At 42.3% G+C, this 17,972-nt stretch overlaps 1 protein-coding gene across 3 annotated transcripts in view; it reads left to right on the top strand.

Moving 5' to 3' along the window:
* DIP2C (disco interacting protein 2 homolog C) overlaps positions 1-17,972 on the top strand; it is a 446,084-nt gene that overhangs the window by 285,907 nt on the left and 142,205 nt on the right. For all 3 annotated transcript variants that reach the window (XM_063452241.1, XM_063452243.1, XM_063452244.1), the window contains 3 exons: positions 4,960-5,053; positions 7,187-7,306; positions 15,641-15,755. In XM_063452241.1, coding sequence (XP_063308311.1) covers positions 4,960-5,053; positions 7,187-7,306; positions 15,641-15,755 — 329 coding nt within the window. The remainder of the gene's footprint in view (positions 1-4,959; positions 5,054-7,186; positions 7,307-15,640; positions 15,756-17,972) is intronic.

Below are 17,972 nucleotides of genomic sequence, written 5' to 3' on the forward strand. Positions count from 1 at the left end.
TATCGTTTTGTGTCAGGCTCCGTCGGGCGGGATAGCGTTGCGGCGGCCGTCCGCTTCACTCACCGCCAGCATGGGATCCGCCTGTTACAGCAGGCCTCATCCTCCGAGGGACTAAAACCCCGAGGGCAAGCCTCTCCTCAGCTCGGGCAGCCCGATTCCGTTGAGGGTCACAGTTAGTCTCGGATATTTCTCCCCAAAATTCTCGATTTGTAGGCTATTTGTGGGTCATCTTGCAGGAGCCGAGCTGTCCTGCGACCGCTCAGCTCGGCGGCCCGGCCCCGCCCCCCCCAGATTTAGTTTTTTAAAGAAAAGGTGGTTGTACACAATAACCTGGACAAAATATCAATGATGCAATAATTCTGTCATAACTAGTTAGCCCTTGAAGATCCTATAATAATTCGGAAAGTCCCATTCATTTTAAGGTCTGAAGGCAGCAGCAAATAAAAATCCCTGCGCGTTGTTCGGGCCTGTTTCATCTCATTTCTTGAATCTCCTCCCACGTTCTCGGAAACGACCAACTGCTTTTTACCACCACAAGGGGCGCTGAAGAGCTACGAGTGTAAGGTTGAATACACTCTCCTATTTATATCTGTTTAAACAATACAGTAGATGTGACACGAGGTTAATCACTCTAACTATGTCCTCGCTGTGTATGTCATATGATGTTCTTTTATATTCTGCCGTTCCCCGTTCTTCTTGTGGACTGTGTATTGTATAACAGTTCTAAATACAGACTGTTTTTAAAAAGGTATGTACGATACATTGAAAAGCCCGAACACGAGCTTCAGGTCATTTTCATAATGTTAAGAGATGCATTGGAGACATGCTCACTTTAATCCGCTTCACCTCTACGTTAAAGTTCCTTTAAAACTTGCCCTTTACTTTAGTTATTTATTTTCTTGCCTGGTCTAACTTTTCGTGGCTTTTCTGTGCCCTTTATGAAAATCAATTAAAGTGCTGCAGCTCACATTTCCATTTAATTTGGAGAGGGGAATTTATTCTAAGTAGATGATGCTTCAAGGTGACTGAAGTCACGGAGCCCCAGAGGGCGCTCGTTGCTGGAACACACAGGATCGGATCGGCAGCAAGTTAAGCTGCTAACTTTGGGCCTCAATGACTGACGTGAACTCAGTCCTGCTTAGAGTAGTAATCCAGATGTCTTTAAATGCAATTTGAATTTGTTCAGGCAGCAAGGTTCAGTTTTTTTTCTCTTCTTAAATTACGTAAGTTTTTTTACGTGGATCATTAATTACTTGTTTCATGTATGATTTTTGCCCTTTTAGTGGTTGTTACTCAACAGAATTGCTGTATTATCTCATATTTCCAGGAAGGGCCAGAAGCCCATGAAGCAGAGCATGTCATAGATGTGTCTGCATACCTCCCAAGTGTCCCTATTTAGGAGGCACAGTCCCTATTTTGGGCCCGAATCCTTATTTCCCATTTTTACCCATTAAATGTCCCTCTTATTAGCTGCATGGATTGTTATTAGTAAATCACCTCAAATTTCTCAGAACAGCACTGCCCCTGACTACACCACACCACCACTTACACTGCTAAAATGAAAGTGTCTCTCTTGGTCCATTTGAAATGTTGGGTGGTATGCGCCTGTGACCCCTTCAGTCAGATACACATTGCCTGGAATAGTCAAACACTGTCAAGGGTATTTACTAGGGTGTGAATTCAAAATAAATGAATTCCAACCTGGAATCATAGTGGAATTGGAGAATTTTTACACTAGCCCTTTAGGTTTTAAAAACTCCTGCAATACTCTTAATGTACTGCAGAGTTATCGAATACTCCTGTGTTTGGCACCTCTCCACCCCCCCCCCCCCCCCCCCCCCCCACACACACTCCAAAAAAGTAAAAAAAAATAAATAAAAGAACACACCTTAAATTGTATTTACAATTTTTTATGTATTGTACAAATTTGTAAACTTTGTAAAACCCCTGTCAATTCCTATTATAAAGCCCCTGTCCTGCCCCTCTCCTACAAACCCTGCGCTCCACACGCCCAGTTACAGGCAGATAGTCTCACACACACAGTAATAGGCATTCGGTCACACACAGTTATAGGCATACAGTCACACACAGTTATAGGCATACAGTCACACACAGTTACAGGCAGACAGTCACACACAGTTACAGGTAGACAGTCACACACAGTTACAGGCAGACAGTCACACACAGTTATAGGCAGACAGTCACACACAGTTACAGGCAGACAGTCACACACAGTTACAGGCAGACAGTCACACACAGTTACAGGCAGACAGTCACACACAGTTACAGGCAGACAGTCACACACAGTTACAGGCAGACAGTCACACACAGTTACAGGCAGACAGTCACACACAGTTACAGGCAGACAGTCACACACAGTTACAGGCAGACAGTCACACACAGTTACAGGCAGACAGTCACACACAGTTACAGGCAGACAGTCACACACAGTTACAGGCAGACAGTCACACACAGTTACAGGCAGACAGTCACACACAGTTACAGGCAGACAGTCACACACAGTTACAGGCAGACAGTCACACACAGTTACAGGCAGACAGTCACACACAGTTACAGGCAGACAGTCACACACAGTTACAGGCAGACAGTCACACACAGTTACAGGCAGACAGTCACACACAGTTACAGGCAGACAGTCACACACAGTTACAGGCAGACAGTCACACACAGTTACAGGCAGACAGTCACACACAGTTACAGGCAGACAGTCACACACAGTTACAGGCAGACAGTCACACACAGTTACAGGCAGACAGTCACACACAGTTACAGGCAGACAGTCACACACAGTTACAGGCAGACAGTCACACACAGTTACAGGCAGACAGTCACACACAGTTACAGGCAGACAGTCACACACAGTTACAGGCAGACAGTCTCACACACACACAGTCACATGCAGAATGCCACACATACAGTTACAGTCACACACACACGGTTACAGACAGACAGTCACACACACACGGTTACAGACAGACAGTCACACACAAACACAGTTACAGGCAGCATCACAAAGTCACATGCAGACAGTCACACACACACAGTTACAGGCAGCATCACAAAGTCACATGCAGACAGACACACACACACACACAGTTACAGGCAGCATCACACAGTCACATGCAGACAGTCACACACACACAGTTACAGGCAGCATCACACAGTCACATGCAGACAGTCACACATAAGGTTACAGGTAACATCAGACAGTCACACACACAGTTACAGGTAACATCACACAGTCACATGCAGACAGTCACACACACATACACATGCAGACAGTCGCACACAGTTATAGGCAGACAGTTACACACACAGTCAGTTACAGGTAGACACGCACACAGTTACAGGCAGACAGTCACATATACAGTCACACACACACAGTCACAGGCAGAAAGACACACACACACACAGTTACAGGCAGCATCACACAATCAGACAGACAGTCACACACAGTCACAGGCAGACAGGTACACACAGTTACAGGTACTCACGCACACACAATTATAGGCAGGCAGACAGTTTCTCACACACACAGTTACAGGTAGACAGACACACACACACACACAGGCAGGCAGACACTCATACACACATAGCCACAGACAGTCAGACACACACACACACACACACACACAGAGTTGCAGGCAGACAGTCACACACATACAAACACAGTTACAGACACACACACACTCTTACTTACAGACAGTGGGCTGGAGATGGGGTGAATTCAATGAAGTCCTTCACTGGAGCCTGGTAGTTGGAGAAGCAGGGATTCCTTCTTGCTGCAACTCCATGTGCAGCAGTAACAGCAGCGGGTAAGGGCTGTGTTAAGCTCCACCTCCACTGCCCGTTTAACCCCGCCCCCGATTTTTCTTAGCTCCACCCCCACTTTGCCTCCATGCGGCCAGTTCAGCTGGTAATTGCTGGTCTCTGCACCTGTGAGCTGTGCCAGCCGCCCGGCACCCCAGCTGCCATGGGGCACAGCTCATACATCCCCCTCCAGCACCCAGACCAGGGTCATGGCACCCGCCTACCTGTTGGCACCTGGGGCGGACCGCCACTGACTAGAGGTATTACTATTAGAGGTAGTACTTGTGATCAGTATGTACTGAATTAATTAGACTATGCTGAGATATGCAAAATGAATATTGGTAGCAGAGCCCAGCCCAGGCACTCTCTTAGAACAAGTAAAATGTCTTCTGGCTAGCCAGCGTAATTAAGTCTCTTATTTCAGCATACAGAACACTGTGTAACAAAACCTGACCCTTGTCTAATACAGTTTATCTACTTAATAGACTTTTATCATAGACTATCCTCAAACACCATAATGAGTAAGCACATATACACATTGTATCTAAACACAACAATCATTGAAAAATAAATCCGTCCCCAATTGGGAATTATCATATATGCTAATTTGTCTAATACCAGTTTAAAAAAGGAAAAAACTATTAATTAGTATAAACGTGGCAAGGAGTCTCTCCTACAAAACGATGCAGAGGACACCTCTGAACAGCAGTGGAGTATGTACCGGTAACTAGCTTTATGAGATCCAGTATACACGCTGTGTAACTTTGCACCGAGGTGCCTCTCTGCTGCAGGCGATCATTAGCTATTTGAGTTAAATGGGTAAGAACAAGGCGACGCCAAACTAATATTGAAAAAACAAAGCTTTTATTTTCTTAAATAAATACCAATTTGTATGTGCAGTGAGGCCACAAGAAGATATAGTATAAAGAACTTTAAAAAGTGAAGCACTTTGCGGTAATGATGTGATACTCCTAAATTATTCTGAAGAGTAAGTGTACCAATGAAAAAAGCAGAGCAGACAAAATGTAATTAACGATTCTACTCGTACTGATTAATTACACTGCATAGAATTTTTGATTTCCCATAATCAACGATTGTGATGTTTGTTTGTTTCTTTTTGCCTTTCAGAGCGTCATGAACATGATGCATGTTATAAGTATCCCATATTCTCTCATGAAAGTTAACCCCTTATCGTGGATCCAGAAAGTGTGCCAGTACAAAGGTAAAAACCTGAAACCGAGAAAAAAACGTTATAGAAAGGGTTTATGGAAATGTGAATTTTAGGAATCGTCAAATAAATCTAATGCATGAACCAATATGAGTCAAATTATATTCCTGCTCTATGAAGATATAAAATCCCTGAAAAAATACAGACCATTAAAGAGAGAGTGCAGTATTGCTTCATTCTTACCCATTCACTTGGGAAAAAGAAAAAGCGTGCCTTCACCTTCAATCCAGAGCTGGAATCCACCCGGCATAGGAAGTGATTTCTTTACCAGAGATTCATTTATTACGTCTGAACTACATAGAGACTTTAAAAACGTCACTCTTCCAAAACTATACAGAAGCCTGTGTGGCTAACAAACTTCATTGTTGCTGAATAGCATCCAGAATGTGAATGGAGTACTATTTGGCGGGTACAGGATAAATTAAAGAAAATCTATAGCGTTGGGAATACAAAACTGTATTCCTAACGCTATAGTGTCCCTCTACCTCCACATCCCTCCCTCCCCCCCCACCCTACCCAACCCCTAGTCATGAAAGGGTTAAACACCCTTTCTTTCACTTATCTAATTCCAGCACCAATGTCCCTTGGCAATGGCTCGGTCTCCTCCTTCCACTACGCCACTGCGGTGGAAGAACCTTATGCGGTGGATCAATGCTTTCCTATGGGGTTTTCCAAGATGTTGAACATCCTCATGCAAAGCGTGAGGACATGCAGCATCGTTTCACAGAGACAGCCACTAGTGGATGAGTTTACCCTGCAATGTAATTATTGCCATTTCTCAGCAAGTGCAATGTTTTACATTGCAGGGTTAAGGGGACCGGGTTGCTGCACTCAGACCACTTCAATGAGATGTATTCACCTAGTTTTAGCTGTGAAGCTGTATATACTGAATCTTGCTATATATAGTCAAAATGATTATATATATTTCTGTCATTTGGGGAAGCTGCATTCCATAAAATGCTAGCAGATTCTTTGAAAATATCTATACGCATACAGTTTAGATCCCCTCTTATACTGTGTTCAAAAATGCATATTTGCTCTTGTACGCAGATTGTATTTTCCCTTCAAATGGATTGAGATAGAGAATATAGTATAATCTCCAATAATTTATGATTTGTTTACCATAGATCAAGATATATTTGAAAACTTTAAATTTATGTAAATTGACTGAATTTTACATTTTTAACATTATTTTACTCACACATCCAATATTGCCCTACATTAATAAGCTAGATATTCATTATATGTGTCAATAAATGTTACACTTGGTATCTTGGTTGTGAAAATGTCAATGTACACATAAATTACTCGCACACACAGGTGGAAAAGTAATATGCTCATATATTTAACGCTGCACCAATCAATATCTTTACAGTTCAGACAAGTGTGGCACAATAAAAATTGTATATGACATATTAACCTCTTTTTGAAAATGTCATGTTGACAGTCCTGGCACATTATTTGTCCTTAATAGGGGAACATGACTCCTTACTATAAAACAATGAGTATGTAATAACAAAATCAAGTCTCAGTCTTTGTCCTATTAGAATGAATGCATCTCTAAGACACCTTTGAAATCTTGCTCCCCAGTAGCCCTTTCATGAAGAGACAGCAGATGGTGCATAGTTGACATAACTTGTTTCATCACAGACATTTACTGAGGTTTCTGAGGAAACATTTGTAGTGAAATATATATTTAGCCCCATTATTACAGCTGAACACCGTACTCCACATAGGGGAAGACCCAGCTGTGTGCCTAAAACACCCTGTTTGTTTCTACTGCCGCTGATGTTGCCTGGTGTTTGTGCTAGAAGTGTAGTACACAATATCTGGAGTGACAGTGTTGTGTTTACTGGCATTTAACTGTTCGTTCATCCCTCTTAGAATATATATATTTTTTTTATCTTCAGTTGGCTATTTTTGAGAGAACTTTATTTATATAATTTTTTTCCTTCAGAAACATTTAGTTGAGAAGACGTCTCATCAATATAGACGACTTTGCTAAATTTACTCACTTGACTGCCTCCTCTCTCGTAGTTAGTTCACCTTTCTGATTTACCAGGCTTGTTGTGTGTTCTATGAGAAAATATAAATTACATTGGGCATTTTTGTTTTGTGTCTCCACAGCAAAAGTTGCGTGCGTCAAATCAAGGGACATGCACTGGGCATTGGTTGCACACCGTGACCAGAGGGATATCAACCTGTCTTCTCTACGTATGTTGATTGTGGCTGATGGCGCAAACCCCTGTAAGTGACCTCTTTCTTTTTTGGGTCGGTTTCTGTTGAGATGATGATGGCAAAATATGCAGGGTCAGACCATGATTATCTTATGAAAAATGATGTTGGAAAGAAAATCATTGTTCCTGGTATCTGAGTATTATGTTCAAAAAAGAATATAGGATAAATTGCAAAGGAACCCTACAGAATAACCAAATTCCCATTGATGGTGTCTGTGCTCATTTCCCTTGGCATTCTGGAAGAATGAGCGACTTAATTTAGGTCAAGTTCTGTATGTTGCTGTTTTTGCAACAATGTTGGAAAAAAATATTTTAAAGGTGTGCTCTAAGCACCATATCCACTGCATAACTGCAAAGATTCTGCAGGCATCATTTGTGTCAATCATTTCCAAGCATATTGTCAAATTGCTAGTCTCTTCCAGTACTTATAGCTCTGCTACTTTGCTAATGTGGATGTGAATGACTGCATTACCCAATGGTTTAACTTTGGATTGCAAGGACAGACCGAGAATAGATGGTCCGGGTTTCATTAATTTATTAACCTAGCCACAGCTTGCAGTTAGTAGAATACAGACCAATAGTCTGAGCCCGGCCTTATGCTGCCCTAAGTTCCCAAACAGACAGAAAACTAAGTGCTGCTTTGATGGCACGATTTACGGCCTCGAGCTGGAGTATAGAGGAGAAGGAGGAGGGCGCTCCAGCCAGTCACTGGTGGGGGACCCACCAAAAGGTAACCCAAGAGGGAAGAGGGAAGAGACAAGGGCAGGTGCATACTGGACATTGAGCTGAGAGTGCTCTGCTTCAACAGCAATGAGGCCTTTTGGACTAAGACGTGTGGGGAGGATAAGGAAGGGCCTTCTGTGCAAAGGCAGATAAGGTTCCTGGGAGGCAAGCTAGGAGTGCAGGCCATTCTTTATATTACACTGGGGAGATTGGTTCTGTAAGAAAGACACTGGGAAAGGAACAAAGAGATAAAACAATGAAATTGCTCCTTACTAACCAAACCAAGTAAAGTCTGTTTGATAATTTCTTTCTCAAATGTCTCACTTAATAACCTACTTAGAGTGACCCGTTGTGATGGAGGGGGTTGAAATTGTGATCTCACTTCCACTACAAAAATGCTTGAATATCTTGCCCCCGGCATCTATTTCATGTCACATACTCTATACTTTTATATCCCATTGAATAATGAACATTAAGTAAAAGCAGATGGTTTACCTACAGTTATCCTGCCATTGATATATATCTGGAGGTAATGTCAAGAATGGATTAACTATGATATAAACAGGTCAGTCTAGAGGCAGCAATATAAGAATATGAACAAATAGTTCTGGTCTTCTGCTAGAAACATTTCAAAACCTTAGAGATAAAATGATTGCGTGAAAACAAGAGCAGCTGCTAAATGTAGGAATCCACTTAGTTGGAGTGTGTATTTCTATGGCATTGTGCATCACTGGGGACAAGCTTTTTTTTTGTTTTTTTTTTAAAGTAATAAGACTTTGCAGATAAAGAACTAAAATAATTGTATTTTGTGTGTTTTCCTTTATATGAGCTATGATACATGTCTTCACATTGAATTTACTTGTCGGAAAAGCCATCACCAAAATAACAAGACATCCATTTATTCGATAATATGTAAAATCATAACAGATAAGAGACTACAACACAAAAGTGAGGTAATTGTAACACACACACACACACACACACACTAATAGAGGTGAAAAAAAAAAATCTAATAAACAACCTTTAGAGATACTGCAGGACTAAAACAATTTAGAGAGAACAATATCCTGGATGTGAAAGCAAAAAAAAAAAAAAAAATCACTCTCAATAATTCTAAAGATTCTGCTAAATAGCAGGTAGCTGTTGTACATGTAAGTATTTACACACAGTTACAGGCAGTTGCTACAATGTATTCTGTTCAACGTAATCTATTCACAGAGCGGCTGGCTGTCCATTCATGCTGGCAACAACAGCTGGCAACAATGTTGCTCCTATAACTGTTCTAAAGAATAGCAGAGGTGGAGCTAAAGTAAATTATTGCACTTATTATTGAACGTCAGGATAGTATATTAAACAGAGTAATAAAGAAGAGATCAGTAAATAGGATCTGGTTTAAAAGGGATACTATAATCACTGATACAACTTTTGCTTAATGAAGCAGTTTTTGTGTATAGATCATGCCTCTGAAGTCTCACTGCTCAATTCTCTACCATTCAGGAGTTTAATCACTTTTGTTTCTGTTTATGCATCTTAGTCACACCTCCCCTGGCTGTGATTGCACAGCCTGCATGAAAGCAAAATGGTTTCATTTTTAATCAGATGTAACGTAATTTAAAAGTTGTTATCTTGTGCTCTGTAAATTGAACTTAAATTGCTACTGCACGGTCTAACAAGCTATTAACATACAAGGAGATAAGACATTCTAAATTAAACATAATTAGCAGTAAAGGAAGTGTGGACATTAGATGACTCTTTACAGGAAGTGTTTATGAAGGCTGTGCAAGTCACATGCAAGGAGGTGTGGCCAGGGCAGCATAAACAAAGTGATTTAACTTCTAAATGGCAGAGAATTAAGCAGAGGGACTGCATGGGGCATGATCTATACACTGAAACTGCTTTATTAAACTAAAATAATTTTGGTGGGGGGCGGAGCCAAGCAGCCGAGCTGAACAGTCGCATGTCAAAAGAGCTCCCGCATCTTCGGGCCAAAAATCACCCTTTATATACGATTGCACCCGCTTTAGGCTCCTCTCGAGGTCCAGAGGCGACAACGTAACACGATGGGGCGCAAGAGCAAGAAAATAAAACCTTAAAAACCGAGGCAGGGACCTACGATTGCGGATCTCCTGCAACAGACACATGAGGCCCGTAGGCCCAAGATGGCCGCCTATCCGGAAAACTATTCCGACTTATCTGATGACTTCTCCTCAGGGGAAGATGCAGCAGACTTCACACCCTTGCAGAGACCTAACCCAACCGTCCAAAAGGCGGATACCTCACCGGTAACAACAGAGGTACTGAAGGCGCTTCTCGCAGACCTCCAGGGGAACATCCACGCGGATGTAGCCTCGCTCCGCAACGACATACAGGGCCTGACAGGCCGCATGGGAGCATTAGAGACTGCCTCCACTGTCTGCTCGGACCAACTAACCTCTCTACAGCAGGAGGTTACAAGCTTACAGAAAAAGAATGCCGAACATGAACAACGTTTCTCGTCGTTAGAGGATATACGCCGAGCCAACAACATCAAAATACGGGGCATACCGGAGACTACCCCACAGGCCGAAATACCACACCTCCTCAGGCGTTTGCTGGTGGCCCTACTGTCACAACGTCAGGCAAAAGCACTTACCATAGATGGCTTCTTTCGAGCTCCAAAGCCGGCCTCGGCCCCAGCGGCAGCACCACGGGACCTGATTGTCCGGTTCCAGCAAAGCTCAGCTAAAACTGCTGTCCTGGCGGCAGCTAGAAATCATTCCCCCTACAAATTTGAATCCATGGAACTTTCTATGTACGCAGACCTCACTGGGGGCACCTTGGCCTGGAGAAGGCTGCTTAGACCACTCACGACACTCCTGCAGAACCGTGGATTAAAATATAAATGGCACCAGACCCGCAAATTGATGATACTGCATGGAGATTCCACATACGAAGTACGAGACCTCCAGGAAGCTGCAACGCTACTCCCCACACTGGGACTCCCCCAGGACGCTCTGACTAACACCCTGGCACAAGCCACATCCAAACAGGCACACAGGTGGAATCCTGACAGAGTGACACCCTTCATCCCCCGCGGTCCCACGAATGGCCAGATCGAGACAGTGACTACCTGAGCCGAGATATGCGGGACTTAATTGTTCTATAACTGTTTTATATTTATATGTTTTACAGCCGCAGTTAAGTTAGTAGGCTGCTACAGCTTTTGGCATGTTAGCCACACTCCTTTTAATAAGAAGGTCTACCGACCACTTTGCCTCCCCCCCCCGCCCGTCTACAGCCCAGTACTCCCATAGATCACGAGTCTGTCATTAACGGGCGTAATTAACACAAGAGATAGATATGATAACCCATACAAGAAATCACCGGTAGCATTTTAATGGCGAATAAAAGCCAGTAACACTCGTAGAGATACCCACACCATCCAGGTTGAGGAATCAGATTACCTGTCTATACCCAGTAATGCCTTGGAACCTCACCACTTTATTGTACCTTGTTATTTTATTTTATGTATATCTTACTCCACCAGGGAAAAGTAAACGCATTTCTGTAATTTGCATACATAAACGTCTGTACCCTTGCGCAATATTGCACGGAATATAGCCGCAAAAGTTCCCTATGAGCATGCTAGTGGGACATTTTTCTGACCAATGTATAAGACAAAGCTAGCCTAGACCAGAATACTGTTACTAACTTTCTTTCAAAAAAAAAAATGTGCCTAGCCTCTAATACCACATGTTTACAATCCTTTATCTTATGCTCTGTGTACGACAACCGTTGTGGTTACGCACACATGTTTGTTATACTCATGCACACCTTAAATAAAGAATTTAAAAATAATTTTGGTGACTATAGTGTCCCTTTAAAATGCACAGCAGAATAAAGAGAAGGTGCTATACTAAATAATATTCCAAACAGGACCACTAAATATCAATTAGCTGCTAGAGAAGGTGTAATAATACTGATCTTAAAAACAGCTAAGCTTCATGCTAGATCAGTAGTTCTCAAACGTTTTAGGTTCAAGGCCCTCTTATAACAATATGGTTCACTCACTTATAAACCTGCGGGGAGCTGCACCGTTGCTGACACCTCTTTGCATGCCAGAGCACTCTCTCACTCACCACGAGCCCCCAGAAACGGCACCAACAGCCCACCGCTGGGACCCAGCAAGGATTAAGCTGTTCGTGCCACACGGAGGGATGCCTGACACCTACACAACAGCCACAAACTGAAATGCAGGACTCTCAGCCCTACAGTGTATACTACATTTCTAAGGACATTCACTTGTTACGGTTCAAAGTTCCAATCCTCTCCCCCCCCCCCCCCTTTCCTGAAATAGGCTTGACATACCCACTGGCCTACAATATTACGGAGGTGTACTAAAGTATACCATTAGGCACAGAGCTACGAACATAATAGGCTACCTATGCAGCATCAACACTGGCATAGAACTTCCTGAACCCCATAGGTTTAGCACCAATGTATACCCAACCTCATTAGACCAGATAATGACTTAGACCAAAATTACTTTACTACAAAACCCCCTTCCCCCAAGCAATGTTCACTTATGACAGATGTAATATATATATATTGTGAAGTTTCTTTGGGACAAGATATTAAAACCGTTATTATTTCTGCTAGCCCATTCACGCTTGAGGGTTATGCAAAAATAAAGAATAAAAAAAAAAAGTTCAAGGCGGCGTTGATATTCCAATATTTTTCCAAGGTGCCCCAAGTTAAAGTTTCTAGGTTGTATATCTATACAGCGCTGCAGCATATACTGGCACTATAGTGTAATGTATAGTGTTAATGTTTTTATAGAGGTGCTTTTTTACAGTTTTAGTGTTTTAATACAGGGGTGTGTTTGTATGTAATGTTTGCGTTTGATTGCACGCGTGTGTTTGAATGTAATGTTCACTTTTAAATGCGGATGTACGTTTGTGTGAAGTATCTGTTTTGAGTGAATGTTGTGTTTGTATATCCTTTTGGAGTTTGAATGCAGGGGTGTGTTTGTAATATTTGTGTTATATTGCAGGAGTGTGTTTGTATTTTGTGCTGGTGTTTGACTACTTGGATGTATGCACATACACTGCCACATACATACATACTTCTACAGATATAAATGCACATTAACACACAGATACATATAAATACACCAACACATACACACATTCATATAGACACCCACATATACATAAACACATATACACACACACTGGCACATACACACACACACGGACACATGCACAAACACACACACACACTCACAAACAATCTGACATAAACACATACAAGTGATATTTTCTATATCTCCAGCCATCCTCTTGTTAGCTTACCTAATGTGTCCAGGTGGATGACTTGATTGACTGGTCCTAGTGCTGACTTGTGGGAGTGAGGGGTCTGGAGCAGCTCCTCTTCCCTCACCTCCCTCCTGCGCTGCCTCGCTCCACGAAGCTGGGAGGAAGTGACAGGTTGTCACTTCATCCCAGCCTGCCAACACTACAGAGGCCCGGTCGCAGTCTTAAAGGGCCATGTTCCTCCCCCGGGCCACTTTTCAGCAGACATGGTTCAAAACATTTAACAGCGTCCCTGTGCACAGAATACCTTTTGGGAACCGCTGTGCTAGATAATACATACATTTTCAGTAGTTGATCTAATGTACAAAAGGGTGACTCGAAAAAATTAAGTCTGAGGAAAACATGTATGTAGAAATTCAAAGAACCATCTAAACTTGATAACTAACTGCTTCAATAAATCAGTTATACTGAAAACTGTAGCTAGGCTCAAGGGGCTACTCTCCAAACTAAATCACTCCAGAAAGAAAGAACCCTTTGCACCCCCTCTAGCAATTAAAAAAAACAAACTGTATGTCGAGGGAGGCTTCATCGGGAACTAATAACAGTGGCAGCTTCGCCCCGCATCTCTCCTGCTTAAAATGTGCATGGTGTCTTTCTTTAATGTAGAGTAGAATCATAGAAAAAGCTACAAGAAATTGAATTTGATTCCATAGTGTAAATCCAGTTTGTATGCAAAGGGTATCAGACTGGGTCCTGAAAAGCCCAATCCTGCTTTACATTTTGCATCTTCAAACAAACTCTTATTCAGAAACCTGAATCTGGCTTTGCCCTTTAAGAATTGTTACTCAACACCACAGGTATCCCTGGAGCTAGAATGAGTTGTTATTATTATTAATATTAATATTAGTTATTTATATAACGCCAGCTTATTCCGCAGCGCTTTACAATAAGATGGGTATTTACCAAATGAGACAATAAAAAATGTAACAGGAACAATAGGTAGTTGAGGACCCTGCTCAAACGAGCTTACAATCTAGAGGAAGTGGGGTATAAAAACACAATAGGAAGGGTATTGAGGGAGACCGCAAATAGACATGGTGGGAAAGTAGCATAACTGGAGGTGAGAGTGGAGTGTGGCCCTATAGGAGAGAGCAAGAGGAAGGTTTGAGAGATAGAAGTTACTCTTGGAGGCCATAAGCAATCCTGAAAAGATTGGTTTTGAGGCACTTTGTAAAGGATTGAAGACTAGGGAAGAGTCTAACAGGGGTAGGCAGGCTATTCCAAAGGAAAGGTGCAGCCCCTGAGAAGTATTGAAGGTGTGAATTTGCACTAAGGGTGCGAGGATCAGACAGGAAAAGGTCACCAGTAGAGCAGAGAGACCAAGAGGGGGTATACCTATGAATCAGAGGAGAGGAGAAGCGAAGCCACCTCCTGTTCTGTAGCTGGGGAGAAGGCCTGTAGGGTAGGGAAGGTACAGTCGATGTGTGGTTGCGAAAGGGAGGAACAAAGGGGTGTGAATTCTTTCCTTAACTGTTCAATCTTGTCGGTAAAGTAGCATGCAAGGCTATCTACCGAAAGGTCAGTTTAAAGGGTGGTTTGAGATGGGTGAAGGAGAGAGGTGAAGGTATTAAAAAGACGCCTGGGATTGCGTGAGCATGAACTAACAAGAGATGAAAAGTAGGATTGTTTAGCAAGGGTGAGGACTGTGATATATGAAGACAAAATTAATTTTATATTGGAGGAAGGTGCGGGACTTCCTCCAGCAGCATTCAGCTGAACGGGAGCATCTCTGCAGGTAGCGTGTTGACTTAGTGTGCCTCCTTGAGGAGCGTGCTTGGAGCGGGGCTGCAGCGTCTAGGGCAGAGGTGAGGGTAGTGTTATATGAGGAGATAGAGAGGGACAGGAGAAGGTAGGGATGGATGAGAGTTCAGAATGGATTACAGTTGATAGCTGCTGAAGATCAAGAGAACGAAGAGAATCAAGAGAGTTAACCCGAATAATCTATTTGAACGCGTAAGGTAGTATATGTGTGTATTAAAATCTTTAAGCAGTGCACTGCATGGAATTCAGGGATTTTAAAACCGAAGATCCCATTGGCTGTATAAGAGAGAGGGAGCCGTAGGCGAGCTGGGTTGAGTTAGACAGAGACTAATGAGGTGCTGGTCTGTTGTTTATGCTTTGTACTGTGTAATGCCACAGGATAAGTCTTGAGAATGAACTGTTCCCATTGTCTTCGCCGCTCTTTTAAGGAGCTCTAAATCATTCTGTCTAAACACTGTACTGCCTGACTACTTATCATCACATCCTCTTCTTCTGTTTTTCTCCAGGGTCCATATCTTCTTGTGATGCTTTCCTCAATGTCTTCCAAAGTAAAGGCCTGCGTCAGGAAGTAATTTGTCCTTGTGCCAGTTCACCAGAGGCTCTTACCGTGGCCATCAGGAGGTACTTTGTGCTACCAGTCATTTAATGAGAGATATGAATTGCATACAGCCTTGCTTTTGCCGCTTGTATGGTGGTTGTAATGGGCTTTTCAGCCACCAATGGTGCAAAAAAGCATCATGCAAAAAAATGATTTATTTGTATGATGTCAGTTTCAGAGATACAAAATTTTACTTTATCCATCTTATTTGCTTTAATTTTATTGACCATCAAAATCAAGAGGCCTAGGCGAACCTTTAGAGTATCAAACATTCAACTCTAAAGGTTTGAACAGGTACTACAGCTGATGTGTTGATCAATTGAATTATCTTACTAACATCCCATCACCAAGACTTTACATTATTGTTGTGTATCTGGCAATGTAATTATATACACATTTATTTTACATTTACTTAATCCAGTAGGACACTTGGTTCACCTGCCAGCTCAGAGTGGCCATGATTTATTAGGACACTGCACCATACTATGGATCGACTGGGGAGATAAAAAATATACTTACATGGTAATCTGACTTGAAAAGTACTCAAATCTATTATGTTCAATATTTAAACTAGTTGAATATCTTCACTGGCTGGCCACACGAACGCAAAAGGACCGAATTATCTTTGTATGCTTGTTTTATAGACAACGATCTTGCTTCCTTGCACTCCCACTCGTTATGAGCAGGAGAATACAGAGGGATGTGGTATAACTGCACATCCTCCTTTCACCTTTTAAGAGTTGAATGCAAGTGGGGAAGCTGTCTTTGCTATCAAAGCACAAAGAGACAGACAAATTGCTCTCTTGACAGTCAACACTTGTTGGAGAAATACAGGGGGATGATTAACCCTTAAAAAAACATATTAAAGAGAATGGTTTGGGGAGGTAAAAGGGTGACTAGCAACAAGAGGAATAAAGAGGAGTCAGGAAGCAATTAAAGAAAAAATAAAATTTGAATGGGAATGAGCAATAACACGTGGAAAGTCAATACGTCCTACAGATATTGAGGGAGAAAGAAAGATTGGGAGAGCATTGAGAGGGAAGAAGAAGAGGTGGAGACATGAACCCAGACAAAGAGTATTAAGTTAGAAAGGTTTTTTTTTTTTTTTTTTATTCTTTTTTTTTTTTTTTTGAAAGTGCAGTGTTAAATACATAGGTCAGTGACGACAAATGGTATTACATTCAGTAGATAATTGGTAACCTTATGGTAACAGATTCAGGATGCACTGCACTTTTTAGTTTTTTTGTTTTTTTTGTTAAGGAAAACAAGAGTAAACATAGACAGGCATAGCAGAATGAAAGGAACTAACAGGCTATACGTGCTGCCTAAAACACTTTAACTTCGAGGTAATATTGCAGGGTTATATGAAATACAAGTAATAGATTGTAGGCTAGGTATCACATTTAAACTTAGTGCATCTTGTAGCTAGATCAACAATGAGCGTGTTATGCAGTACAACGAGAAATAGTACCACTGTATCCCTGCCTCCGTATACGGTTGCCCAGGTTAGGATTTCTTACGATGGCACAGAGAAATGGGGTTGCTATAGATGTTATAACGAAGCGTATGGTGGGCAGTGGCTGTAAGGGGCCATAAGATGACCCTATTAGCCAAGCGGCAGACTGCGGGGCATAGCTCTTAAGACCTGCCTGGTACTATTAGGATGAATGTGAAGGCTGAGTTGCAACATGCACTTAAGGAGAGAAAACATCATAAGTTTTACATTATATTATGAGTTAATCTAGGCTAGGTTACCAACACTTTGGATATATCTAGACATGGGATAGCACCTATGCATTTTGATCAATCTTAGCTTTGTAAATTGTTCATGGATTGAGGCCGTCAATGTAGCCTGTAGTAGTTAGTGTATCGCCGGAGCCAGCTCTCATGACGAGTGAACAGGTCCCTCTGCAGGCTATACTTCACCCTATGCCATTTCTGCAGGGTCCCCTGAGCCAGGGGTGTTGGACCTTCATGGTCTGGACCCAGTTGGTATCTGCAACATAGTTCGCTGTGTGCTTTTTAGGGCGCCTCCTGTGATGTCTCAGCGGCCCTTTATCGATTGTGAGGTGACGGGAGAGTCTCACTGCAGTGGCATATACCTTACACCGGTGTCGGGTAGTTGTTGGTCGTGCAGGTGGTCGATGAACTGGTGAGCATGTCTGTCCCCCCCCCTCCGCTTGAGTGTCGGTGAATCTGCTGGATCAGTCATGCGTTTCGTGGCAGGGGGTGCTTATTAT

The sequence above is a fragment of the Pelobates fuscus genome, chromosome 4 (assembly GCF_036172605.1).
Source record: "Pelobates fuscus isolate aPelFus1 chromosome 4, aPelFus1.pri, whole genome shotgun sequence".
Taxonomy (NCBI): Eukaryota; Metazoa; Chordata; class Amphibia; order Anura; family Pelobatidae; genus Pelobates; species Pelobates fuscus.